Source organism: Leptosomus discolor, chromosome 3, assembly GCF_034619465.1.
Source record: "Leptosomus discolor isolate bLepDis1 chromosome 3, bLepDis1.hap2, whole genome shotgun sequence".
NCBI lineage: Eukaryota > Metazoa > Chordata > Aves > Leptosomiformes > Leptosomidae > Leptosomus > Leptosomus discolor.
Window position 1 is genome coordinate 3,835,519 of NC_141393.1, and position 25,401 is coordinate 3,860,919.

General features: G+C 50.5%; 1 protein-coding gene across 3 annotated transcripts in view; it reads right to left on the bottom strand.

Annotated features, from left to right (window-relative positions):
- The window catches only part of FERMT2 (FERM domain containing kindlin 2), a 54,385-nt gene that overhangs the window by 13,076 nt on the left and 15,908 nt on the right, over positions 1 to 25,401 (bottom strand). For 2 of the 3 annotated variants that reach the window (XM_086462268.1, XM_086462267.1), the window contains exons 2-6: positions 21,455 to 21,688; positions 6,485 to 6,619; positions 2,115 to 2,340; positions 1,850 to 1,952; positions 1,468 to 1,575 (exon numbers count right to left, since the gene is read on the bottom strand). In XM_086462268.1, coding sequence (XP_086318394.1) covers positions 1,468 to 1,575; positions 1,850 to 1,952; positions 2,115 to 2,340; positions 6,485 to 6,619; positions 21,455 to 21,688 — 806 coding nt within the window. Of the gene's footprint in view, positions 1 to 1,467; positions 1,576 to 1,849; positions 1,953 to 2,114; positions 2,341 to 2,810; positions 2,844 to 6,484; positions 6,620 to 21,454; positions 21,689 to 25,401 lie in introns of all 3 variants that reach the window. The other variant, XM_086462266.1, reaches the window with a different exon arrangement.

Consider the following 25,401-nt stretch of genomic DNA (forward strand, 5'->3'; position numbering starts at 1 on the left):
TTTGAGTATCTCCAAGGATGGAGACTCCACAACCTCTCTGGGCAACCTGTGCCAGTGCTCGGTCACTCTCACAGTTAAAAAACGTTTCCTGACGTTCAGAGGGAAGCTCCTGTGTCGCAGTTTGTGCCCATTGCCTCTGGCCCTGCCACTGGGCACCACTGAGAAGAACCTGGCCCCCACCACCTTTACAGCCTCCCACCAGGTATTTATATCCCCCTGAGCCTTCTCCAGGCTGAACAGTCCCAGCCCCCTCAGCCTTTCCCTCACAGGAGACATGCTCCAGGACCTTCACCATCCTTGTGGCCCTTCATGGACCACTATGTCCATCTCTCTCTTGCACTGAGGAGCCCAGAACTGGATGCAGCACTCCAGGCGTGGCCTCACCAGTGCTGACCAGAGAGGAACAATCACATTCCTCGACCTGCTGACAATGCTCTTCCCAGTGCAGCCCAGGACACCTTTCACCTTCTTTGCCCCAAGGACACGTTGCTGGCTGATGTTCGGCTTGGTGTCCACCAGCACCTCCAGGTCCTTTTCTGCCAAGCTGCTTCCCAACGGGGTGGCCCTCAGAATATACCAGTGCATGGGGTTGTTCCTCCCCAGGGGCAGGACTTTGTACTTGCCCTTGTTAAATTTTGTAAGGTTCATGTTGGCCCATTTCTCCAGCCTGCCAAGGTTCCCCCTGGATGGCGGCACAACCTTCTGGTGTATCAGCCACGCCTCCCGGTTCGGGAGGAGGCATTGCATCTGTTTTTACCCCAGAAAACCAAAGCATCCATAAAATCTCACACAAAGGACCATGCCCAACCCTCTCTAGACGGCTCGGAGAGGTAAACCGAGTCTTTGTATTTCTGTTTTCACTCTTTTTTTTTCCCTAGGAGGGGCCCTAGGAGCAGACAGCCCTGCTCCTGATGGGGATATTTCTGCATCCTACAGCGACGAGGCACGCCAGACCACACGTAGGAAATGGCCTGCCATCCGTCTTACAGAAGTCAATAGCAGGTGTAGTATTTATGCCAAATCACGCTGAGCATTTTATAAAACAGATAAATAAATAGTTCTGGGAAACCCACAGATTATCACCAGCTGTTTGGGGGGGCAGCATGCCAGAAACCTAGTGTACTTACTGGGGTTTTTTAAGAAAGGCAAAACTCAAAGCTAAGATAGACATAAACGTGTTTGGTAAAAGAAGGCCGAGTTCCTTTTCCTGAGGAGCAACCAGCAGCAAATATTTAGATTCCCCAATAAGCTCAAGTGAGGATTAGGAGACGGGCAATGATCCGACCTCTACCAGCATGAGAAGTCCAAGCTCCCACCAAAGACAAGGTGAACCTCAAACCACCAGTTACAGCAGATTTCCCTCAGCCACAGAGTGAAACTGTTCACTGATACTCACCCACAGAGAAGCCCGCAAAGCTACAAAGTCAAGTCTAACCCAAACCGTGAGCGTCTCGGGCTGCCTCCTACCTGCAGCGCCGCAAACATCATCATTTCTTCCTCCGTGCACTCGATCTCCTCCAGCAGAATTGCCCACTTGGACTGCTCGTACAGCTGGTTGATCCTGATCGCGTCGTACTACGGCAGAAACACGGGCCGGTTGTAACAGGCAGGAGGGCAGTTCAGGACAACCCCCTTCCTCCTTCATTCCAGCGCAACGCTTCGATCTGAGAAAGCCTCTGCCGCCGAAGCAACCCTTAGAGCACCCCTCGCAACGCCCACGGACGGGGCCTGCTCGCCCAGTTTGGAAAGCGGCGGAGGATTTACCGACACAAAAGCACGTCAGAGCTACAGGCACCCTTTGCTCAAAGCCTGGGCCTGCAAGATGCACGTAAAAGAAATAGCTCTGTACCTTTGGATTCAGGTCAAAAAAGCTGTAGTACTTGAACCGGAGCAGCAAAGCTTCGTTTTCTTTCACCTCCTGCTCCATAAGAGATCGGGACGAATCCAGCCATCTGTAAATTGTCAACACGGGATAACACACACACAGAGGAAACTCTGGAGAGGTCGCAACGACGCTTTCAAGAATGCAATTTAAACCACATATTGGGGGAAGAAAAAAAAAAAAAAAAGAGAAAAAAAGAAGAAAAGAGCAGAAAACCAACTCGTTAACTCACCCTTGGTTGATTTTGGCTTTATCGAGCAGCGCCTGCGGCTTGTACATTTTTGCTAAGGACTCCGGGGAGGTGACGGGCTGGCTCACGGCCAGGATGCCCGGGTTCCCCTCCGACAAGGCGCTGTCACCGAACCAGGCTGACGTGGGCGACAGGGGACTGCCGTCGTGAGCGTCGTAGGTTGGTGTCATGGTTTTGCTATACAGTCCTGGGCTGGAATATATGTTTCCTACCAGTAAGAGGAATAAAAGCCGGGAGTTAGCTTGTGGCCAAGCCCTGCCTGCTCCCAACCGAGCCAACTCGGACACAAACCCGAAGCAAGCGGATGAAAGAACCTTCCCTTCTTGTTCCTTTTTTTTTTTTTACCATTTTTTTTTTCCACAATGGGAAAACACTACACTGCTTGTTTTCCCATGAAAAGCTGCCCCTCTCTCTCAGCTCTTCCCCGAGAGCATAACTGATGGAAAACTCATTCCAGCCCAAATCCATGGGAAAAGGCGCAGATCTCCCACGCCGGGAAACTCCTGCCCCCTGCGTTTCTGTGGCACCTGGGACACGAAGGGCCCCCAACTTACCGGTATTACCTGTTGCTTAAAGATTTTGGAAGTCAAAAGTTTTAGAGGAGCAGGAAAATAAACTAAGGGTGCAGCCAAAGAGACCAGAGGCAGAGGGCAAAAGTCCTACTGAGGTGGAGCTCACCTTTGACGGGGCCGATGTAAAGAATATCGGTGCCTATAGAGAGGGAAAGAAAGGAGGGAAGTGAGAAGGCGAGAGAAAGTCACCGGGAGAGGAGGAAAGGACAGAAGCTGAAAATGGGCATTTTCAGAAGTGGGCAGAATAGCACAGGTGAAGTTTAACCACCCAAACGGAGCGTTTGCAGCAGCGCCGGTGGACTCGGCAGGCAAAGCAACCGAAGTGACTCCACGGTTATTTTTCCTCCTGTTACGAGGAACAGCCGGGCACGGCGACACGGCATTTCACGGACGGAGAAGCTCGCTGAGGCGGCCAAACAAATTTGGTATTAATATGCTGAGCAAGTCGTGCGATCTGGTGCAAAACTGACCCTGAAGCACACGTGACTCCCAGGCCTTTTAAAGCTTTACAGCTCGTACAGACTCAAAGCAGACCAAAAAAAAAACCGCACCCCTTTTAAGATAACGAATCTGAAGAGAAGGAAGCGGACCCAGCTTGGTATCTCGCACCCCAAAACAGCTGAGAGTAAACAGTCCCTATTCACCTCACGGGAGCGCTGATTTTTACGTTAGGAATATAAAATCCAGATTTTCAAAATAAGGGAGGTTCAGTGACTGTATCCTAACGCCAGTAATTCCACCGTGTATGTGTTGGGCAATGAGCTCAGCGTCACTTGCTGGGCACAAATCTGCGCACCAGTACCTAAAAGGACCAATAACCGGCTTTTTGGGACAAAGTCGTGTCCTTTTTAAATCACGAGTCTGTTCAGACGCGCAATTCGATGCACCCAAACTCGACCTCCAAGAGGGCGTTGAAGGTGGCGTGTGGTAAAGTTGAGATGCCAGAAGCACGGTCCTCTGTGCCACCTCCTGCTGCTGCCCTGAACCACCCCCTCGGGCCACCCTGTGGCTCCTCACTCCAAGCGATCCCTCCTCCCTGAGCGCGTGAGGAACGACAGAAAGCTGAGCTAGACATCTGGGAGGGTCTGAGACCAAAGCAATAGGACAGACTTCCCCAACCTCTCATTTTTGTGACGGGTGTCTCAAGGAGTCGTGAGAAGGGTTTGAATCAGCAGCATCATACCCATGACGGCCAACGGTTTGTTTAGGAAACTTAAAATAATATAGAAACGCGATTCTACACTGCCTGACAGGATGGAAAATATAGGTGAAAACCATCCGTGGCCATCACACAAGAAGACCACCAGGATGCTTTTAATGCTCCTGCTAGTTTTGCCAGATCCCAGTCTGAATTAAGGACCTGAGGGACCAGTAAGCACCATTGGGCACCTGCCATCAAGACAGACCTGGCAAACCAGGCACGAGCAAAAAAGCAGTAGAAATGGTCAAGGGATGGAAATATCCACCTCCAAGCTCCACACGTGCAAGGAGAAGGCTGGGGGTGACTTGGCAGGTGCTTATAGCAGGCACTTAGACTTTGGGGGTTGGACTCAACGATCCTTAAGGTCCCTTCCAACTTGAGATATTCCACGATCGCAAAAGCAGCAGAAACGTGCTCTCCCCACGGACCGTTATAACACTGGAGCAGAGCAGCCCAACAAGAACCGGCAACAAACCACCACCACCATCCACAAACTGCATCCACGCTCTTCCCTCCTCTCCCATCCGCTCTCACAGCCAACCTCAACCTTCATGCGGCTCAAGCAGACGGGGCTGAGCATTAACTGCACCACCAAAAGCAAATCCCACCTCTCGCCCCAACTCAGGCAGGTTTTCCCACAGCCATCCCCCCACCTCCCTCCGCTTGACCGGCTGCACTAGAAGAGCGAAGCTTCCCCTCGGATGGTCTCCTCACCACCTTCTCCAAATGTCTGAAACATCCCAGAAGAAGCTTCCCTTAAAAAAATTTGCTCGAGGCAGGCGATGTCATGGAAAGTTCCAGCTGAAATAGCTATAAGTTCGGCTAACTTATGAACAAGTGAATACAGGTCTCCTAATGGAAAGTGTTGGGCAACTTCTACTGTATTGACAGCTCTGCCTACAGCGATTTAAAGGGTTTCACTGCCAGGTACGGGGTGCTCAGTGACAAAACATGCCCATTACATCTACATGCACTGAAATAAGCAGATCCCGAAATACTAACTCGTTTTACAGAAGCCTTCAGCGCACAAACTGATGTTGGAACAACACTAGAAAACAGTTTAGTCAGATTAAAAACATGACTTTTAACTAATGGCACCTGAACATGGCAGGTAGCTGCAGTAATTAAACCTGCAGCAAAAGTAATGTCATACACAAGGAAAGCAAAAAAACCAGCAAGACACTTCAAAGTGACTCACTGAAAGACCAATAAATAATTAAAATAAAAACCTATCTTTTGCGCACGTTTCCCCCAAAGCAGGCCAAGTATTTCCTATTAATCTAACAGAGATGCTCTCCGCAAACACTGACTTTTGGAAAGGCTAATTACGGACTTTCAAGAGGAAAATGCCAAATGAAAATGAAAATTGACTGGAGCCTTGCCCAATGCAGGGAAAACTCCTCGAGCCAGGAGTGAGAGAGGACCAGCCCAGAAGTATTTTTAAGTAACTGAGAGGAGAAAGAGCGAGATCAGAGCAAAAGAAGGATTATTTTTCCCTTGCCATGGACCCGTGCTGATGGTTTGCCGCGGAGCCCACGGTGCACATCACTTTGGCACGGCAGCTCCAGGGCATCGTCGTCCTTGCCCAGCCAAAACCTTTCTGCTTGCGAGCGCCGGTGGCACTAACCACGCCGCATGACCTTCACTTGCACTTCAGTTAATTTAAGGCCAATTAATACATGCCGACTGAATTGCAAGACCATTTTTTTTTTAATTAAAGCTGCCCTGCTTCCCTCTCATCGCCGCACTTAAAACCAAGAGCTTCGGCAGCCGGACACGTCTCGCCCCCCTGGCAGCGCGCGTCGCTGCGGCTTTCCCCACAAGTCCATTTGGGCTAAAGTGCTCCCACTTGACCGACTTGATGGTTTAAGCTCCTGCCATTTGCCACCGAACACCGGACCTCCAGCAGCCACAGAGTAGAGCCAGAAAAACCCCTCCGCTTGCAAATACCTCCCTGCATCAATGTGCTGCCTGGGGCAAGAGGTGTAACTCCATCAGCGACGTTACTCCACCAGCAGCTCTCTTACCAGTGCTGCTCTGGTTCTGTAAGCCAGACTGGCAAACTATCCCCCACAGCAGTGAAAGGGTCGGGGTTTTTTTAGCACTAGGATCTATAGCTACACCCTTAACATAAGGGACCACTAATGCAATTAGTCAAATCCTGCGTTTGCTGGGCTATAAATAAGGAGTAAAGCGGCGGTACTGCTTAAAACACACCTGGAACTTGACATTAGGAACGATTTCCCATTTAACTCCTTTCTTAACAGGGCAAGAAAACTTTTCAGCCACACAATCTGAGTGTTACAGTGGTCACGCTTCGTTTCTGTTGTATTTGATAAAGGCTGGCGTTGCTCTGCTCCCCTCTAGGCGTGACAGCTTCAGGCATGCATCTGTGCGACCGCGACCGAGTGCTGCAGCCCTGGATGATTTGTGGAATTTATTTGGCGTCTGTTTCTTGCACAGACCTTAAGGAATTAGGTCAGACCGATACTGTGTCATTCCACCACCCCCACCTCCCCCCTTTTTATTATCTGTTTGCCCCCTGCAAGCTCGTCCTCACAAAGCAAGTCCCGGCTCACCGGACCCCGGCGTGATCAGCGGACCCTCCAGCTCAAAGGCGTCGTCTTCACACTGGTCGTCCAACTTCTTCTTTTTTTTCTTTGATGGATCTCTGGGTTTCCTCAAAAGGGAGAGCTCTTCTGGATGCCTGATGTCTGGGGAGAAAATGGACCACATTTACAAAGGCAGGATGGCAAAAAAGGGAAAAAAAAAGAATATCGTTCCTTTAGGAACAACATCCAGCAACGTGCAGTATCTCCCTTGGCTGGTTTTCCTGCTTGGCAAGGGTTAAAAATCAAGTTGAGAACATTTTCCCTGCAAGCCTGTTGGAAACAAGTACGTTCCCTGGCTGGCATTTGGGTAAAACGCAGAATTTCCCAGGCACAGCCACTCACATGCAAACACAAGCACTGCTAGACCCTGCGACAGAGCCTAGTAGCACTCCCACCCACTGTCTTAAATATAAATATATATTTTTTTTAATAATGGAGCTGCACAGAGCTCTGTCTGGGGAAGGATAAGGAGCTTATGGGTCAGGATTAAAGGGAGGGCAGGGACAGGGGACATCAAAGTGGGGGTCTGCTACAGGTTGCCCAACCAGAAAGACCGAGCGGACGAGGCCTTCTATAGACAGATAGGAGCAGCCTCATGTTTACAAGCCCTGGTCCTCATGGAGGACTTCAACCACCTTGGTATCTGCTGGAGGGACAGCACAGCAGGGCACAAGCAATCCAAGAGGTTCCTGGAATGTGTTGATAGTAACTTCCTTCTTCAAACGGTGGAGAAGCCAGCGAGAAGAGGAGCTATGCTGGACGTTGTTCTCACCAGCGAGGAAGGGCTGGTGGGGAATGTGAAGCTCAGGGGCAGCCTTGGCTGCAGTGACCATGAAATGGTGGAGCTCAAGATCCTTAGGGCAGTCAGGAGGGCGCACAGCGAGCTCGCTACCCTGGACTTCAGGAGAGCAAATTTGGCCTCTTCAGGGATCTGCTTGGTACAGTACCATGGGGTACAGCCTTGGAGGGAAGAGGGGCCCAAGAAAGCTGGTCAGTTTTTGAGGACCACCTCCTCCAAGCTCAGGAGTGATGCATCCCAACGAAGAGGAAGCCAGGCAACAACACCAGGAGGCCGGCGTGGATGAACAAGGAGCTCCTGGACTAACTCAAACACAAAAAGGAAGCCTGCAGAGGGTGGAAGCAAGGACAGGTAGCCTGGGAGGAATACAGAGAAAATGTCCGAGCAGCCAGGGATCAAGTTAGGAAAGCCAAAGCCCTGACAGAATTAAATCTGGCCAGGGACAACAAAGGCAACAAGAAAAACTTCTATAGGTACATCAGTGATAAATGGAAGACTAGGGATAAGGTGGGCCCTCCCTGGAAGGAAATGGGAGACCTGGTTACCCAGGTTATGGAGAAGGCTGAGGTACTCAACCACTGTTTTGCCTCAGTCTTCACTGGCAAGTGCTCCAGCCAGACCGCCCAAGTCACAGAAGGCAAAGGCAGGGACTGGGAGAATAAAGAACCACCCACTGTAGGAGAGGATCAGGTTTGAGACCATCTAAGGAACCTGAAGGTGCACAAGTCCATGGGAATTGATGCAGGGCAACCATGGGTCCTAAGGGAATGGGCAGATGAAGTGGCTAAGCCACTACCCATCATATTGGAGAAGTGAGATGGCAGTCCAGTGAAGCTCCTGCTGACTGGAAATAGGAAAACATAACCCCCATATTTAAAAAGGGAAAAAAGGAAGACCCAGGGAACTACAGGCCAGTCAGTCTCACCTCTGTCTGCGGCAAGATCATGGAGTGGATCCTCCTGGAAAATATGTTAGGGCACATGGAAAAGAAGGAGGTTATTGGAGACAGCCAACATGGCTTCACCAACAGCAAATCGTGCCTGACAAATCTGGTGGCCTTCTACTACAGGCTTACAGCATTGGTGGATAAGGGAAGAGCAACTGATGTCATCTACCTGGACTTGTGCAAAGTATTTGACACTGTCCTGCACGACATCCTTGTCTCTAAACTGGAGAGACATGGGTTGGATGGATGGACCACTCGCTGGGTCAGCAACTGGCTGGAAGGTCACACTCAAAGAGCCACGGTCAACAAGTGCAGACCAGTGAGGAGTGGCGTTCCTGAGGGGTCGGTATTGGGACTGGTGCTGTTTAATACCTTTGTGGGTGACACGGGCAGTGGGATCAGTGCACCCTCAGCCAGTTTGCTGACGACCCCGAGCTGTGTGGTGTGGTGGACACACTGGAGGGAGGGGAGGCCATCCAGAGGGACCTGGACAGGCTGCCAACGGCCTCCTGGGCTGCATCAGGAGCAGCGTGGCCAGCAGGGCGAGGGACCGGGTTCTGCCCCTCTGCTCCGCTCTGGTGAGACCCCCCCTGCAGGGCTGCCTCCAGCTCTGGGGGCACCAGCACAGCAAAGACACGGACCTGCTCGAGCGGGTGCAGAGGAGGGTCACGAAGATGCTCAGGGGCTGGAGCAGCTCCCTGTGAGGACAGGCTGAGAGAGTTGGGGGTGTTCAGCCTGGAGAAGAGAAGGCTCCGGGGAGACCTTACAGCGGCTTCCAGTGCTGAAAGGGGCTGCAGGAGAGGTGGGGAGGGACTCTTGATCAGGGAGGGTGGTGATGGGATGAGGGGTAACGGTTTCAAACTGAAAGAGGGAGATTTAGGTGAGGTATTGGGAAGAAATTCTTCCCTGTGAGGGCGGTGAGGCCCTGGCACAGGCTGCCCAGGGAAGCTGTGGCTGCCCCCTCCCTGGCAGTGCTCAAGGCCAGGCTGGATGGGGCTGGGAGCAACCTGGTCTGGTGGGAGGTGTCCCTGCCCGTGGCAGGGGGTTGGAACCAGTGAGCTTTATGGTCCCTTCCAGTCCAAACCATTCTGTGATTCTATATAAATATAAATAAACACAAACATAAGCACGTTAATCATCCTGTAAATCCCTACTTAGGCACCCAGGTAACAGACCAAGTACTCTCTCACTTCCACGGGAGCAATCCAAGAGTCAAGCCATTTATTTACATATCAGACTGGAAATTTTAGAGCCTGTATTTAAGGCATCCACTTTTTAAAGAGATCTTGGCCAAAGCGGTCCCTTTTCACAGCAAAACTCTAGTCTCTCTCATGTCCCTGAACCAGCCTCAATCATTTTAAACCCATGTTATTTAAAATGAAGAGCATCCCAGTGTGTTTGTGTTTTAAGCCATGGTAGTATGGGGGAAGCTAACGAAAATGAGAATTTTAGGGCCACTTCCCACTAAGGTGGTACTCCGGGTTTGCTTATGCCTGCTGCAATCGCTTCCAAGTGGGAAGGAGCTTTCTGGGAAAGCAGAGCCCACTATCCATCCTACCACCGAAACCACCGAGGGAGCAGAGGGGAGCCAGGAGCCCCTTGCCAGCGCTGCAAAAACCAAGAGGGGAGGAAAAAAACCCCTCCATCTACTCTAAACTGTCCTCAGTCGGTATGCGGGAACTGACCCGGAAAAGCATTCCCCTGGGCATAAAGCCACCCTATTGCAACGATGAAAGGCCTCAAAAAGATCGGAGAGCTCTGAAATACAGCTTGGATTGGAAAAAAAGGAGATTATGGGTCATGCTTGAGCCTGGAAGGAAGTGTTTCGGAGCTGGCTGTCCACGTTGAAGCCCCTGTGTTGTTTCTACCTCTGGTTTTCACACGTGTCGCCCAAAAACGCTCAGCAGCACGGAGATGCGCAAAGCTTTGCCTCCGGGATACCCTAAGGAAAGCAGCCCCTGGTCCTGTCCACGTCGAAGGCTGCAGCTGTAGCTGCAAGGGAGACAGACGAGCGGGAGCCGGCTGCATTGCAGCCAGGCTGTATTTTCCCACCAAGAGGAATGCTGGACGAGACAATAAGTCATTATTCTAACGAGGAGAGGTTACAGGGTTCCTATTTCACCGCCGCGCTGGCAGCAGTGGGAGTTTGCTGTACCCTCTCAGGCGCGGGATTATAATTAAACCCGGAATTTGGTCCCCAGCACATGACCCGAGCGGGACACATCCCCACGGCAGATGTGTCCGTCCTGACTCACCGCCCGCCTGCGCCAGCATCTTTCCTGCCTGCAAATCAGCGGGGGAACGTCAGGCTGGAAGCGAGCTCTGCTCCCCCCTCGCCCCATCCACGGGCACACCGGGAGCTGATTAACCAGAAGTGCTTTTCCACATTTGTCAGGGGATGGCTGCCACTACAAACAGCACAAGCTAAAAATTACTTCTTTAATAAGAAAAAAAGAAAAACGTATTAAAGCACAACTTCCCTGACAGGGCACATCCCTGGGCTTCGTTCCGCTGTTTGCAGACACAGGGACCATCACGGGCTGTCCCCTCCTGAGGAGGACACTGTGACAACCTCCCTGCAACGCTATTTTAAATAACAACCCGGGCTTTTCCCTCCTTTCCCCCCCCCCCGCTATTTTAAATCACCGACTCTGCACCACCGCCAACCCCACTGTGCCTGTTGCATTTGGGGGGGACTTGATTTTAAGGGACCTCCAGGGATGGATCCTGCTGGCCCTGGCATTCCCAAATCCAGAGGCTGGGCACCTCTGGATTTAACTCTCATATCATGGGTCTCCCATCTCAACCCATCCTCTGGGTTTATTTATATATTCATCGGTATTCTTTAATATAATATTTCTATTTTTTATTTATTTATATATTTACATATATATATTTTATATATTTATATATATTTATAGATATATTTATATATATTTATATATTTATATATTTATATATATATAAGCTTCATTTAATTGAAGCTTTAACACTGATTTATTATGACTACGCACACATTATCATGCTAAACTCCGTCCCTGCACCCACGAACCAACAGTTAGTCTCGCCACACAACTTTTTGACCATTTCTAGCAATAAATACCTAGCAGATGAACCCAGACGGCCATTCGCATGCCCACTGATCAAAGCCAGCTTACCTCATGAAGAAAAAATCTGCTGGGACAACCAGGGTCATGCGCAAGGGACAACGCGCAGCACAGCCCAAAATGAGGAGTTCCCCTGGTATTTTGCTAGCAAGGTTTATACTCTGATGTTTATTTATGGTGCATTAGCAACTGATACAGCCTCTCAGCTGAAACCATTCAGAGAGGCCAAGAGAAGGGCTCTGGGCCAAGCTCGGCTCCTGAAAGCAATCTGTTGGAGACGGCCCAAAGCTTGACCATCTGATTTCCAAGCGACTTTTTATAGTCCCTCAGTTGTTCATGACGCCACCATCGGATTACAAAGGATACAGGCAAGTTTTCGGCAGCTGCTTCCCAACGGCGCAGGGCCGCGGGGCACGGCAAAGGCGGCGGCATCCTTGCCACGCCGCAGCATCCCTGTTCCCCCGCAGCCGCCCGCGTTTCCCATCGATGAGCCGCAAATTTCTCCCGAACGGCGGTCTGCCGGGCGGACCATCGTCTCCGAGACTTGACAAACCCACTGAAGCCAACTGAGGGTTGCAGGGGAAATTAAAAAACGAGCCCACGGTGCCAAAGAGCAGAGAGCAGAAAAGCAGAGAGCGCCACATTGGCGTTGTTTCCCACCCCAGAAGTGAGAAAAAGCAAGAAGCACTTTACCCATTTCGACCTTTCAGTGAAAAAAAAGTTTGCTGCTGCTGCTGCTTATGATTAACAAATGTATGAAGGGTCCTAAAGCGTGTTTTGGACAGAGCTGGGCCTTTAGCTTCATTACTGTAGCTAAAGCAGAGCCTGTCTCAGTGTGTAAGGGCTTGCAGATGGTAGGACTCTGCTTAATCAGAAACGGGGACAAGGAACCGCTCCAGAGTCCCAGCCCCTGTTTTCTGGCATAAGAGCAAGAGAAAGATCCTTAAAGCACCCAAGTGGTGCAAAAAAAGTCCTTTATGTAGCTTTGGTCTCTTTACTGAGTCCCACCGCACCACCCACCTCCAGCCCACTTGCTGGAGCTGTTCACCGGGGGTAAAACTGGGTTCACCCTGGGGTAAAACATCCCCCCAGGGTTTGAGTTCAGCCCCAAAATCCCGCTCCAAACCCTCCGTTAACTATTTCACCCACATTTTCCAGCCGAAGCCAAGCCGCTCCTGCCAAAGGTCGCTTTGAAGGAAAAAGGGTCAGTGAAATGTGGGTGGACCAGGAGGAGTGACCTTCTGAACAAGGCTAATGTGTTGACTCTTCAATTGATGCGTTGGTCGGGGCTGTGTTTGCTTTAAAACAGACTCCTTGTCTGTACACACGAGACAGATGGCACTGGCAAGGTCTAGTAGAAATTACTGTAAATGATCCTTTTAGCATTTTATTTCGATTTATTGCGTAAGCGCGTGAAAACCCAGCTGTCCAGCCTCTTACTGAGCGTCCCCAGCGCCGCTGGTGGCGGCCGTCAGCAGAAACCATCTGTGACGACACGTGGCACGCTCCGTACAAAGGGGAGAGTGCTGCCCAAAATCTGGTCCAAACCCAGTTTTCATCTGGATCCAAGCAGGAACCGTTTGTATCTTGACATCTCCAGCCCACGCCGGACCAGCTGCAGCCACGGCTGAGCCCTAACATTGCTGCAGCTCCGTGTCCACGCCCTGGCAGAAGGGCTTCACCAAACTTCGGGGATTTGTTGCCCAGAGAGGTGGTAGAAGCCCCATCCCTGGAAACACTCCAGGTCAGGTTGGACGGGGCTCTGAGCAACCTGATCCAGCTGAGGATGGCCCTGCTCACCGCAGGGGGGTTGGACTAGATGGCCTTTAAATGTCCCTTCCAAGCCAAACCATTCTGTGATTCTATGATTGCATCTTAGGGAGGCAAACGCCCTTTGGTGAAAGGAGCACACACATACATGCATTTCATGGGAGGCATTTAAAAAACGCAACCAGGAAGGCGGCTTTCCACCCCCAAGAGGAATTTTTCCAACTTTCAGATGAAGCCATTTTGCTCCCTATAAGTATCCTCTTTTCCATCTGCCCGCAAAACCCTACTTGTGCCTGCGCTGTCTCCCGCTGAAGACAAATCCAAGGCATTTGTTTTCCCCGTGTAATCCCTCATTTCTCATCCAGCCCCTCCACAGCTCACTCAGCCCAGCTGTGCCCATTTATCTCCCACCCGGAGACAAACAACAGAGCTGGGATGAAATCCTCCTTTTTCATAGGACACCACACCGACTGCCCCTAGGAAACTTGGCTTTGAAGAAAAATATCTGCCTTGCAGGGTGTAAAATTCACAATTTATGCTCTTTTAGCACCGAATCCACCAAGTCAGTCTTGCAGCTGCAACCACCAAGGTGTATTGCGACGGGAAAGCAGTCGCAGTCAGAGATGGGACTGAAATCCACACATCCCAGCATGGAAGAAGGGGTGGTTTTGCTGCTCTGTCCCCATCCAAGATGTGGGGGTTCCCAGACCCCACCAAGAAGCACACCAAGGGGTCGGGGGACACACAGTGACAACTTCAGTGCTCCAAGGGATGGGCTCTCACTCCCACAAGAAGTCAGATTTGTGGTTTTCTTGCATCACCTACGCATACAACACGGCATCATCGACTGGAAGGGCTGTCTGAGTATGTACAGACTTCCCCAAAAATTAAAATGATGGGAAATCACACTAGTTTTAATATTCAATTTTGATATATAAGGAAAATTAATGTTCCAAAGAAGCTCTCTCAGCATCCATTTTTCCACCTGATTTCTGGCTCCCTTAAAAGGCCAGCGGGCTGGTTTGCCTAGTTAGCTCTTGGACCATAAAAACTCCATAATTTTGCTTGTAGCACAGAGAGCATTTAGGGGAAATCCTCTCTTTAATGCTGATCCAGCTACCCTCCGTTAGGAAACGTGTTTTGAAGTGGGCTATCTCTGGACTGCATCACCGCTGTCTCGAAGCAATGACTCACAAAAATTACAGCCTTTGTGCATTGCCGTGACGATTCTTAGAAAAATGAGCCCTCAAACCCCATTTCTGACTTTAAAAAAAAAAAAAAGAAGTATTTTTCTTCGGAATGAGTGAATTCTATGGATCGTGTTTCCTGACTTTACGGAATTCCTGAGTTTACAGAATTAAGCATCCGACTTATCTTGAAGATAAATTCACTCGAGATAAAGTTTTGCAAAACAGACCAGAAGCAAAAAAAAAAAAGAACAAACCCAAAACTTATGTAACTTTTGAAGTGCCTGGAGATAAGACCGTGCTTGTACCCGGACGCTGGGCGGTATCTGATGGCACAGCAGGTCCTCACCCCCTTAGCACAGCTTCCTAGGTTTGTACACCCGCCTACATTCAGAACATTTTATTATGGGTTCTTCAGCTGCCTAGGTGCTTAAATATTTATTTGGGTCACAGCCAAATTCTCCACTTGCTGCCCCGGGCCATTCAGCTTTGTCAGGACATCCTGCAAAGCCTCCTGAGATGCCCAACGAGCGCCGCGGTCGCCGATCAAACCGGGGCTGACCCTGGCAGGTGCTTTGCCAGAGCCTTCCCAACTTCAGCATGGAAACCCAAGTGTCTGTTGACTCAGTGACTCGCCGTCGGAGCAACCCCCCCGAAAACGGAGGCCGGCCGGGTTTGCGGCGGCGTGACTGCTGCTCGCCAACGGGGAGCCAGATGCTGAAATCAGGCACCACCGGCCAGGAGGGACCCAGGAGGAGGAGGCAGAGAACGGTGACGGAGCCAAACGTTATGGCAAGGCTAAGAAAAAGGGCCATTGGAGAGACATGAGTCAACAAACGCTGAATGTTTGGGGTTTTTTCTCCGCAAGTGGGACAAAATCCCCAGACTCCAGTTATCCGGATGCCTCTCGGAGCACAGACAGCACTTTGAGCCTTGCCCCTGAAGTGTCTGAACCGCAGCTAAAGTCAAATTAAACTCCATTAACTCAAGCATCACAAACAAGAGAAAAAAATCCACTTAACACCCTCTGCATCGGACCATAAAGAGCAATCAGAATAATCTTAAGGAAGGCGGCAGCATCAGCTTTGCCAGCATCTCCTAATGTCTTCAGGGTGAAAGTCTATTTAAAGGGTCTCTGTCAACAGCAGAGTAAGGATGAAAACATTCACTGACTCACACGGTGACATACAACCTGATGCTACTCCACAGACAGAACGGGGACTGGGGTGGGGAGGGGTGAGAAAGGGGAGTATTTTTTTCCATTTCAGTCACTTTGCAATTAAATCTCGTTATTTCCCTTACACCAGTTGCTGGTGTTCGTCTGGATCCTATGCAATAGCTGCAGCTGAATACAGGCAAGCAATGAAAGAGGAAAAGAGCAAAATGAAGAAGCTGGCAGCGGTACGCTTGGGCCTCGCAATTTAAAAAGCTGAGTACATTGCAATTTGGCCGACTCTCTAAATGGTAAGATTTCCTTCCACACCCATCCCCTAGACATATTTAGAAATAGCTGCGCTACTGCCAAATCTCTCTGCTCGTGGCAGCAAAAGGCAGCAAACCCTTCCTCGGTATTTCACCGGGTCTGTCTCCACGCCGGCACGCCAACGCCGTCTCCAAGCATCTTCACGGTCCTACTGAGCATCCGGAGCCTGTACCACAAGATGCTGGTGCCGCCCCCCCTAGATAACCCCCTGAGATGCTCACATGCATCTACCAGGACTCCATTTCAGCTCCACTAGTTTAGGAAAAATGCTACTTTACCAGCGGGGTGTGAAGGAAGGGAAAAAGGTTTCAAGAGGTTTGCAACGGTGAGGCTTTGCCTCCCAGAAAGCGACCGCGCCGGGGCTGCAGCTACTCTGCCGGGTACAGGCAGAGCCCTGGGAACGCTGCACATCTCGGAGTACCAAAGGGTTTCAGTTTTTGAGAAAACAACAACAAAAAAAAACCAACCAACAAAAAAAAAACAACCCACCCTCAGCGGCTTTTTATAGAAGTTTTTTTGGCAATGGAGGGCGTGGAAATACTACAAATACTTCAGAAGTCAGAGGACGTTCTGTACTGGAGCGGAGACCATTTATAAAGAGAAAAAAAAATAAAAAAAGGTAGGGTCACATTCGGCATCTAGACGGCTGGATGGTGTCACCTGGCTCGGGCCAGGCTGGCATCACACCCCTCCCAAACGCCACCGTCACCTCGTCTCGCTCGGTGGCTGGAGGCTGATGCCAGGCAGACCGGCTACCGCCTTCCCATCAGTCCCACAGCCTCGGGCCCCTCGTTATTTTGGAGCAGGGAGAGGCGAGGAGGAGCCGCCCCATCCCTCCTCCCTCAGCCCCACAAGCTCCCCGGGATGGGACCACGCTTACCCTATGCCCAATTTCCCGGCGTCCCTCGCCCCTTGAGAGCTGGGGACCGGAGCGAGATGGGATGCGGGCGCAGAAACCGCCGCTGCACGACACAGGATGCTCCACAGACTTTGTTTTCCAAACCAGGTGATTAATTCACCCAAAGTTCTTTGAGGATTACGAGGCAGGAGCTGGGTGTGATGCCTTACCAGCCGCTGGGGAAAAAAACCAAAAGACCTGAAGGGAATTTCTGCATCTTGCACAGCCTCAGGGTGGGTAAGGGAGGGAGCAAGTCATGAATTTTGGAGCGCTTCCTCCCAGAGCTGCCTCCTCCCAGCTCCGGCACCACATCCTCCTCCCAGCACTCCCAGCTCCCACCAGCATTAACTGGAATGACCCCTGCTTCTCTGCTCCGGCTGGAGGACAGCGTAGGGCCCAAATCTTCACGGTCCGAGGAATAAAGAGAAGGATGCAAGCTTTTACGCCGTCACAGCATCTCCCCTTGCCTGCAGCTCTGCAACATACGCTGTCTCCCCAGGAGAAGCAGCACCACTGGGGCAGGAAACGCCGAAGCATGGGAAAAAACCTTCACACTTGCATTTCGCTGTTTGCTTTTCCTCTCCCACGTGCCCACACAGCAGCAGCGGATCCTGCCTGGAGTCCCCTACTGCTCCCAGGACACATGGAAAAAAAATACAGGCAGCAGCAAGAGAAAGGAGATGCCGTGAAGGAGCTTAAAGGCATGTGCAGATGCAAAGCATCCGCTGTCCTGGAATCAAACGAAGTCGTTGTGGAGGAAAAGGGGATTTTTCCACTCACGGGATGCTGGGTTAGCAGGGGGTCTCCAATGCAACCGCTGTGGAAGAAAAGAGGACTTTTCTGCTCGTCGGTCTGTAGGGTGATGGGTTAGCGGGAGCTTTGCAATGCAGCCGCATCTCCTGTCTCCCCAGATCTCCCTTTCCCATGAGGATATTCCCACCCACACCAATAAAGTGTGGACCTGCAGCCACATCGAATCGCGTTTGGGTATGTGATGGGCTGCCTGCTGGACAGGAATATCTCCCCAGCGGGACGATGAGAGGAGGGGGAGATGCAGGAGCCCCGCAGGCAGCACCCCATCCCAACCTCCATGCCCCGCTGCCGGTCAGGCAGGCAGCGCAAACTCCTGCTGCTCCAATTAAAAAAAAAAAAAAATTTTTTAAAAAAAAAAAAAAGGGAAGTTTTACTTTCTCTTTCTCTGGTCTTTAATTGCAGATCAAAGCTGGCCCTTCAGGCCGGCACCGCCTGCCAGCAGCTGCTCCCGGGCAGGCTTCCAAGCCACCCTTTGGGTGAGGGCTGCCCATCCCTTCCACCGCCCTGCTCCTCTCCTCCTGCCTGCTCCTACCACAGGCAGGGTCAATCCGTGCTGGTAACCCTCCCGCCCGGTTGCTGTGGGAATCAAGGGGCTCCAATCCAGCGACTGGGAATGAGACTGTGGTTTTTTCCGGCTTCGCACGACCTCCCAAGAAAGCGAGGGATGTGCGAGCGGCTCCAGCATCTTCCCACAGCCACCTCCAGGCTGGCCCCCCGGGAGCCCCAGCGGCGAGAGCTGCCCTTTGCCACAACTTCACCCCGCACAAGAACAGAGACTTGTCTTCAAAAAGCAGCTGCACGCTGCCACGGTGAACACCTCTGGGTACAATTTAAAGGGAATATAGGAAAAGGCACAACCCTAAATGTTTCCCCCCAGTGTGTTCCTGCTTGTGTACAGGGGATTCTATAAATGCAACCAGCTAGAGTCCTGGCAACACGCGGAATTACTTAAATTACTCATTAATCATGCCATATGCTAAAATTACTGAAGCGTGTAATTAAATGCTCCGGGGGCAAAGACAGCAAACAGTTACAGCCAAAATATGAGCAACTCACAAGCACAGTTCTGTCGGCTGGACGTTGGGCCACGCCACACTGGACCCTAACTTTAGAAATGAAGGGATTTGCAGGGACAAGAGCTATGCTGTTAGAGCTGGGACTACTTCTTTCCTCTTCTGCCTTGAAATACCTACTCAGAACTCCTTGGGGAGACAATTAGCATGATTAATAGGGAGTACACATGCCCTCTGCATCCAACCTGTGCAGCGATGCTGCGGAGGGCAGGAAAAGGGAATGGAGAAAAACGGAGCAGCATAAACACTAATCTGGGCGGCAAAAAAACACAACAGGGAAACAGCAGGTTGGGAAAGTGTTATAGCACAGTCTGCAAGACCCCAAGAGCGGGTTGTGCTGGAGAAAAAAGAAAATGCAAGCTCCCCAAGGCAGGATGACCCCACCATCCTCTAATTTTTGGCAAGCTGAAGGGGGCACCGAGGTGTGGGCAGATATCCCCCACGCCTTCCAGGAACGAAATGCTCTGTGCAAATCCAGCAGGACACCCCCGGGATGATTTTGCGTGCCAGGAAGCAGCAGCCCCTCTCGCCCGGCAAGCGCGTGACCTCCCGGCCGAGATTAGCTCCTGCCTCCACCGTCGGTGCTCGGCTCCGGGACCCCGTGCTCGAGGGAGGACGTCTCTGACCCACGGCACAGCACCGAGGTCACACAGGGAGCAAGAACGGACAGGCGGTGAGTGGGATTTGCAGGGAGTGGCCTGGGGTTTGCCCCAGGGAGCTTCTGGATCATAAATATATATGAACCAAGACCTCCCCGGAGCAAACACCAAACCATATATATATATATACACCTATATATATACACACACATACACATATATATATGCCTTCCCACTGGGAAGCTTCTCCCTGGACCACAGAGGCATTCGGACACCTATATTTTATATATATATAAAAAAAACAGGTATTTGGACATGTTTTATATATATTCAATATGTCTAATATACAGGTGTATATTATTGTATATATAAAAAATAGGTGTCCAAATACCTCTGTGGTATATATAAACCTGCATGTATAATATACATCTGTGTATTATATATATTAAATATATATGTTAAAATATATTATCTATATTCTTATATAGATAAAAAAATAGTGGTATTTGGACATCTATATAATATACACCTGTACATTATATATACCTCTGTGGTCCAGGGAAGAGCTTCCCAGGCCCTCCAGCTCCCCGCATCCCAATCTTCCCTCAAGCCGATGTGACTGTCTTCCCCATAGCCCTGCCGAACATCTGGCTCCCAGTAAACACAAAGACCAGGGCTAACCAAGATTTAATCACTGTATTCGGCCACGCAGTTTCCGTCCATCCTCAGACAGGTCGGGCTGGTAAGAGTCACTAAAAGGAGAGTGAAGTTTCCAGCAAAAATCCTGCTTCCCCTCAAAATCGGGGACGTTTATTTCCGTAGGTCAGATGCCACGGAAGGAAAGTCAGAACAACCCTCGACAGATGTGTGTCCCCAGCCTGCTGCAGAAAGCTCCCACCACAGCTGGGCTGCAGCTATCCGAGCAGCTTTCTCCCTTTCCACGCCTTTAAATATTAACATTATTCTCCCGGTTTGTTCATAAATACACTGAGAGCCCTGGAGTTGAAGGCCCTGCTTCAGGCCCATGTAAGGTTCTGACTGCTCGGCAGGGGCAGTGAAAGATCTCTTGTTACGTGATTAACTGTATCAGAATTTCCTGACGTGACTCACTGCTAGAAAGATTCATCAGCAACCAAGCAGACGCCCGTGACCTCCCTGTCTAGCATGACGTTAAAAATGGCAATGGGAGACAGGGGGGAAGCAAAATCAACTGGGAAATAATGCTGGCTAAGCCTTTTCTATTTAAGGAGAAATTGCCCAATATTTGTATTTAAAAAAAAACCCAGGAAAGAAATAGCAAAGATTTGTAATCAGCTATATATACCGACCCAACCACAGATGCGCCGGAGGCCACGCTGTAACACCGCACGTACGGCCGAGCTGTTCCTGCCTCACGAAACAACTGGGTCAGCCAAGAGTAACCCTGGCCGCTTTCTGAGGGCAGAAATAGATTTACTACGGCCCAGGTTGGGTTGCAGGCTCCTTTTGGAGGGGAGCAAGCGGGAAGGACACCGGTAGGGAGCCCACGCCGAGCGCTGATTTGAGTTTCTCGGACTGAAGTCACCATCTACTGGGTTTTTTTGTGGGCAGAGAAAGAAGCACCAACTTCTGGGGTAAGAAATTTGTGAAAATGGGTAATAAGCGATGCACAAAAGCAGCAGCCCTGTGTACCTGCTAGGAAACGATCCATCTTTTCTTGTCGGGCTTCTTCTCAACAAGGGAAAGGAGCATGAAGAGGAGTTGGGGAGGAGAAAGGGAGACTCGGTTCCTTCCCTCCACCAGACAGTTTTACAGTGAAGCATCACCACTTAATCTCTAATATGATTTTCCACTGGAAGAGAACCCACGGAGCTGGCAGGTTTCCTATTTCAGGGTTTGTTTTTCATCCAGCAGATAAATTTGCAGGAAAAAAATTACGACCCAACACCAGCAGCTTTAACATAACGCAGGGCTGCTACCGCCTCGCCTAAGACAAAACCGAGAACAGCCTGGCTATGAAACAGAATTCAGCACAGAAAATTTATTTCTTCTTATGTTTCCAGTACCACTGGTCCCGTTATTTAAGTATCTGCACTTAAAAGGTCGGCTTTGCAAGGGAAAAAGAGCCGACATCCAGGCTGCTTGACGCCCAAGTGACTGTTGGGTGTCTGAAGCTGGAAAATACCAGCAATTTAGTACATTTATGAGATGAGCAGAAGGAGAGGCAGGAGCCAAACCAAGGGACAACCTCCCCACCGGTGGCTTTCGGCGCTCGCTACTTACTGAATGTTTTGCAGATGTCAGAAACCGCCTTGAAGACCCTGTCGGAGAAGTTGACTTTCACCTTGACGTACTTCATGTTGGGCAGCTGAAGGCGAAGCAGCTTGTGCTGAGGTGTGAACTGGAGCTTGGCGTCAGCCTGTATCCCGTATTTGTCCAACGTCCAGTGCGTTTTAAGGAGCCAAGTTTTCTTCTTTTCCCACCACAGTGCGTGATCCGACCAGTCTTTCTTGACATCTGCCACAAAGGAACCATTTTACCAGTTAAAACTGGGACCAGAATTAGCCTTCAAAAGACAAAAGTCGATGCTTAAATGCGTTTCACAGAGAAGTGACTATCGATCCAAGAACACCAACAGCCCCTTTCAGGTACAAATAATTGCTCGTACTCAGTAGCATCTAGAAGCCGCCTCAGAGATAAAAGTAGGAAAGAACCCAAGAGGAAAAAAGGACGAGACACAACGTGTCCGTGGGTCACTCGGCCCAGCAGCAATGGCAAGCGTGAAGCCAAGGGGGTCATGAACAACGCGACACCTTCCCTGGGAGGGATTCTGCACAGCTTTTTGGGTTAACTATCAATTCTTGGGTTTCCCCATCCCCACCAAGCAGGACCTCTGAGCTACCCAAAGGCGAGCCCAGCCACCTCGGCACACACGGGAAGCAGAACTAGGAGGAGGTTTGCAAGAAGAACTAAATAGAAACACCGTGTCGTCTCCAGGCCTTTCAACAAAACTGGAAAATTCCCAAATGAAACTAAAAGTTCCTTCCCAAAGGAGCAACAGTGCAAAACCCAACAGCCCCATCTCCTTCCAGCACGGACATAACCATGCAGTCTTTGAAGGCCACGTCCAAGTTGGGAAGCATTCGGGGAACGAAAACATGGTGGTAACTCCAAAACAGCAGCCACTGTGAAATAGTTTCTCTAACACCTGGAATATTTTTCGCTAACCCCTGCCCTGCTCTCCCCACAGCCCCCTGCCATTCCTGCAGAGCATCTTCCAACCCAACAACCACCGACCAGTGTTAATGATGCAGTGTCCCCCCACCACGCAGGAGAAAGGGAACGAGAGGCGGAGGGAACGATCCAGCCGCTGCGGCTGCATTTTGCAAAGCTCTGCTTAGCCTAAACCCTCCATCTCCAAAAACAGTGAGGGGGGCGGTGGTGGGGGTGGGGGTGTCAGCATCGACAGCGACAGCCAAAGCTCTGATTCCAAAGGAAAAACCAAATGTTTCCGCAGGATGTCATCTGGGCAAGCACAGGAGAACCTCAAGAGGCTGCAGGACGAGTTACAGGGACGCTTCTGCACTTGATATTGCAAATGAGTTACCAGCAAATTTTGAGCTCATGGACATTGTATGAGGATTATTTTTAATTTTCATAATAAAAAAGAAGCTTGAAAGCACGGCACTTTCCACACTAAAGCACCGGTAATATAGTAATTGTTTTCAGCTCCAGATCCTTCTGTGATCCTGGGCTCCCACCATGAAACACCAGTTTAACCCAAATTAAAACTGCCAGCTGATGTTTATTACCACAGCTCCTTCCTCCACCCCTCGGCAGCGATGCTCGTGCATCGCAGGGCAGCAGCCAGAAAGCCAGGGGCAAACCCAAGCAGAGTCCAGGGGTGCAGCCCCAGCAGACACACCACCAAACAGGCTGAAGGTACTGAGAAACACACTCCAGGACAGAAGATTATCCCCACGAGCTGCATCTGAACTTAATCAAGATGAGAACAGGGTGACAAGTGAACTTTTTTCCTGTCCCTATCTGAAAACGGGATCTCGATCTCAGGGTTACTGAGAAAAGCCAGCAGCAGCTTTTTTATTTTTTTCTTTGAACTCCTGGTATAATGGCATAATCGTGCAGCCAGAAAGTGGAAATGTTCAGCTAGACTTTTCAACAGCTTTGTACCATCAAATTAAACAAAACCAAATATAGAAAAGCATGCAAACTTGCACAAGCCTTGGCTACTCACAAAAAAATCTGAGAAATCATTACAACGGACTTTGGTAATGAAGCTCAACTTTTGCCCTACTGAAAGCTGAACAAATTGGCACTGAAAGTCAGGGGGGAGGAGAAAAAAAAAAAAGCATTCTGAATCACTAACAGAAAGGAGATTTGGGGTTACGCTGCAGATTAACCTTTCAGGCCATGGCACAAATACGCACAGCATCGTCTTTTGGCCTGAGAGCAATTAACACTTTGAATTAACAGCAAGGTGTTGGCTATGGCCAAAAAGGTAAAGGTTTGTGGCTGCCCCATGGGGTGGTCAGACATAAAAGAGCTTGGCAAATGTTTAGCAGCTGACTTGTAGCATCGAGTTTAACACTAACACGCTGACAAGAAACCTTCAGTGCTCTGCAAGGCAGCTGGTGTGACCCAGGGCTTGGAGCAATCCTTGCGCACCGGGGAATGCCAACCGCCCGGTTAAATCTGCTCAAAGCTTTCTAAATCTTCACCAGGGTCCCAGTCCATGAGTTACTGATTTGTCGGGCTTACAGCTTCACGCCAAGGCTTATTATTTCGGCTCAGTCTTCTCTGCCGGTCGCAGGACCGGCCATTTCATATTTATCAGAGCTCGGGTAAGTCTCCCAGCACTGCAAACTCATTTTAGAGATCCCAGACCTCGAACTCGAGAGGTTCCTACAGCTCCAAAACCACACTGCAAATCTCAGCGGAGGTTGTTTGCAGATCCAGAAGCTCCTCTGAGCTGCTGAACATGACTCGTACATCCCTGAGCGGCTATTTCCAGCCACCAAGTGTACCAGCCTGACGGCAACGCTGCCGCACGAAGGAGCACAAATGGTCAGAGCCGGCAAGCGCTCATCAGTGTATCAATCAAAGCAAATAGGAAAAGAAAGGCTTGTTCAGCGGGGTGGGAAAACCCACCTGTATTAGTCTAAATCAAGCTGATTCCTGCTTATGGCATGGGGTGGGGAGTGGAACATCAGAGCCACCAGGATTTAGGTGCAATAAATAAAAGCATCCTCCTACCGCGGTCATCTTGGGCAAAGGAAAGCACAGAGGGATCCCTGGAAATGGGGCTGCACACGTTTGCTGGCGTCACAGCCCTTCATTGTCACTGATGCTCCCCTTCCCGGCAAGGAACCTGCCAGCTGAAGGCTGCGGAGATGGGAAGGCTGGAGCCTCCAGCATCAGCCGGAGCATGGGCTGGGGACAGGGAGCTCCAGGAGCCCAACCCCAGCAGCAGCGCCTGCGGGAAAGGGAAGCACGGCGCTTCCTTCCCGGCATCAAAAATAATCCCCACTCCCTGCTTCCTCCACCTCCTTGCACGGCCCTGAAGTGAAACCTCAGCTGCTGGGAGCCCGGGAGGGCTGAGGGACCCGGCTGTGGTTTTTGAGGAAGAACCTGGTTTTGCATTTGCCTCCCAAAACCGTGCCGAGAAGCACGGGTGATGCTGAGGACATTTTGTACAGCAAAACCCCCGGAGCAACCTTGCTGTTCACCTTGCAAAGCTGTTCAGACGGTCCTGCAAACGCAAGAGGCATCTCAAAACACCCAGACGGCTGCAGAGACCTCTGTGAGGACAGAACGTTACGAAAGGAGGTGAAGGGCTGCTCAACAAAGTGGTTTAAACCTTAAACATCCTTAGCTTTCGATGCATGCCGGTGCCTTGCCGCAGTCACACCACAGCAGCTTGTCCAGCATAATTAACGACTGCAGATTTTTACTCCCACAGCTACCTCTAAATTCACATCTAGAATTCATGTAGCAAAAAAAAAAAAAAAAAAATCTTATTTGAGATGTATATGAATGTATTTTAATTCCAGGCTTGCTATGGCTCACACACACAATCACCATTTAAGCAACAAAGCCGCATTTTGGCGAGGTGCAAAGAAGATCGAGGCAGCCCCATCCACTCTGCCTGACGGCCCGTTTATCCCAGGAACCACCTGCTCCAAACACTTCCCCTCTGCCGATCCGTGGGC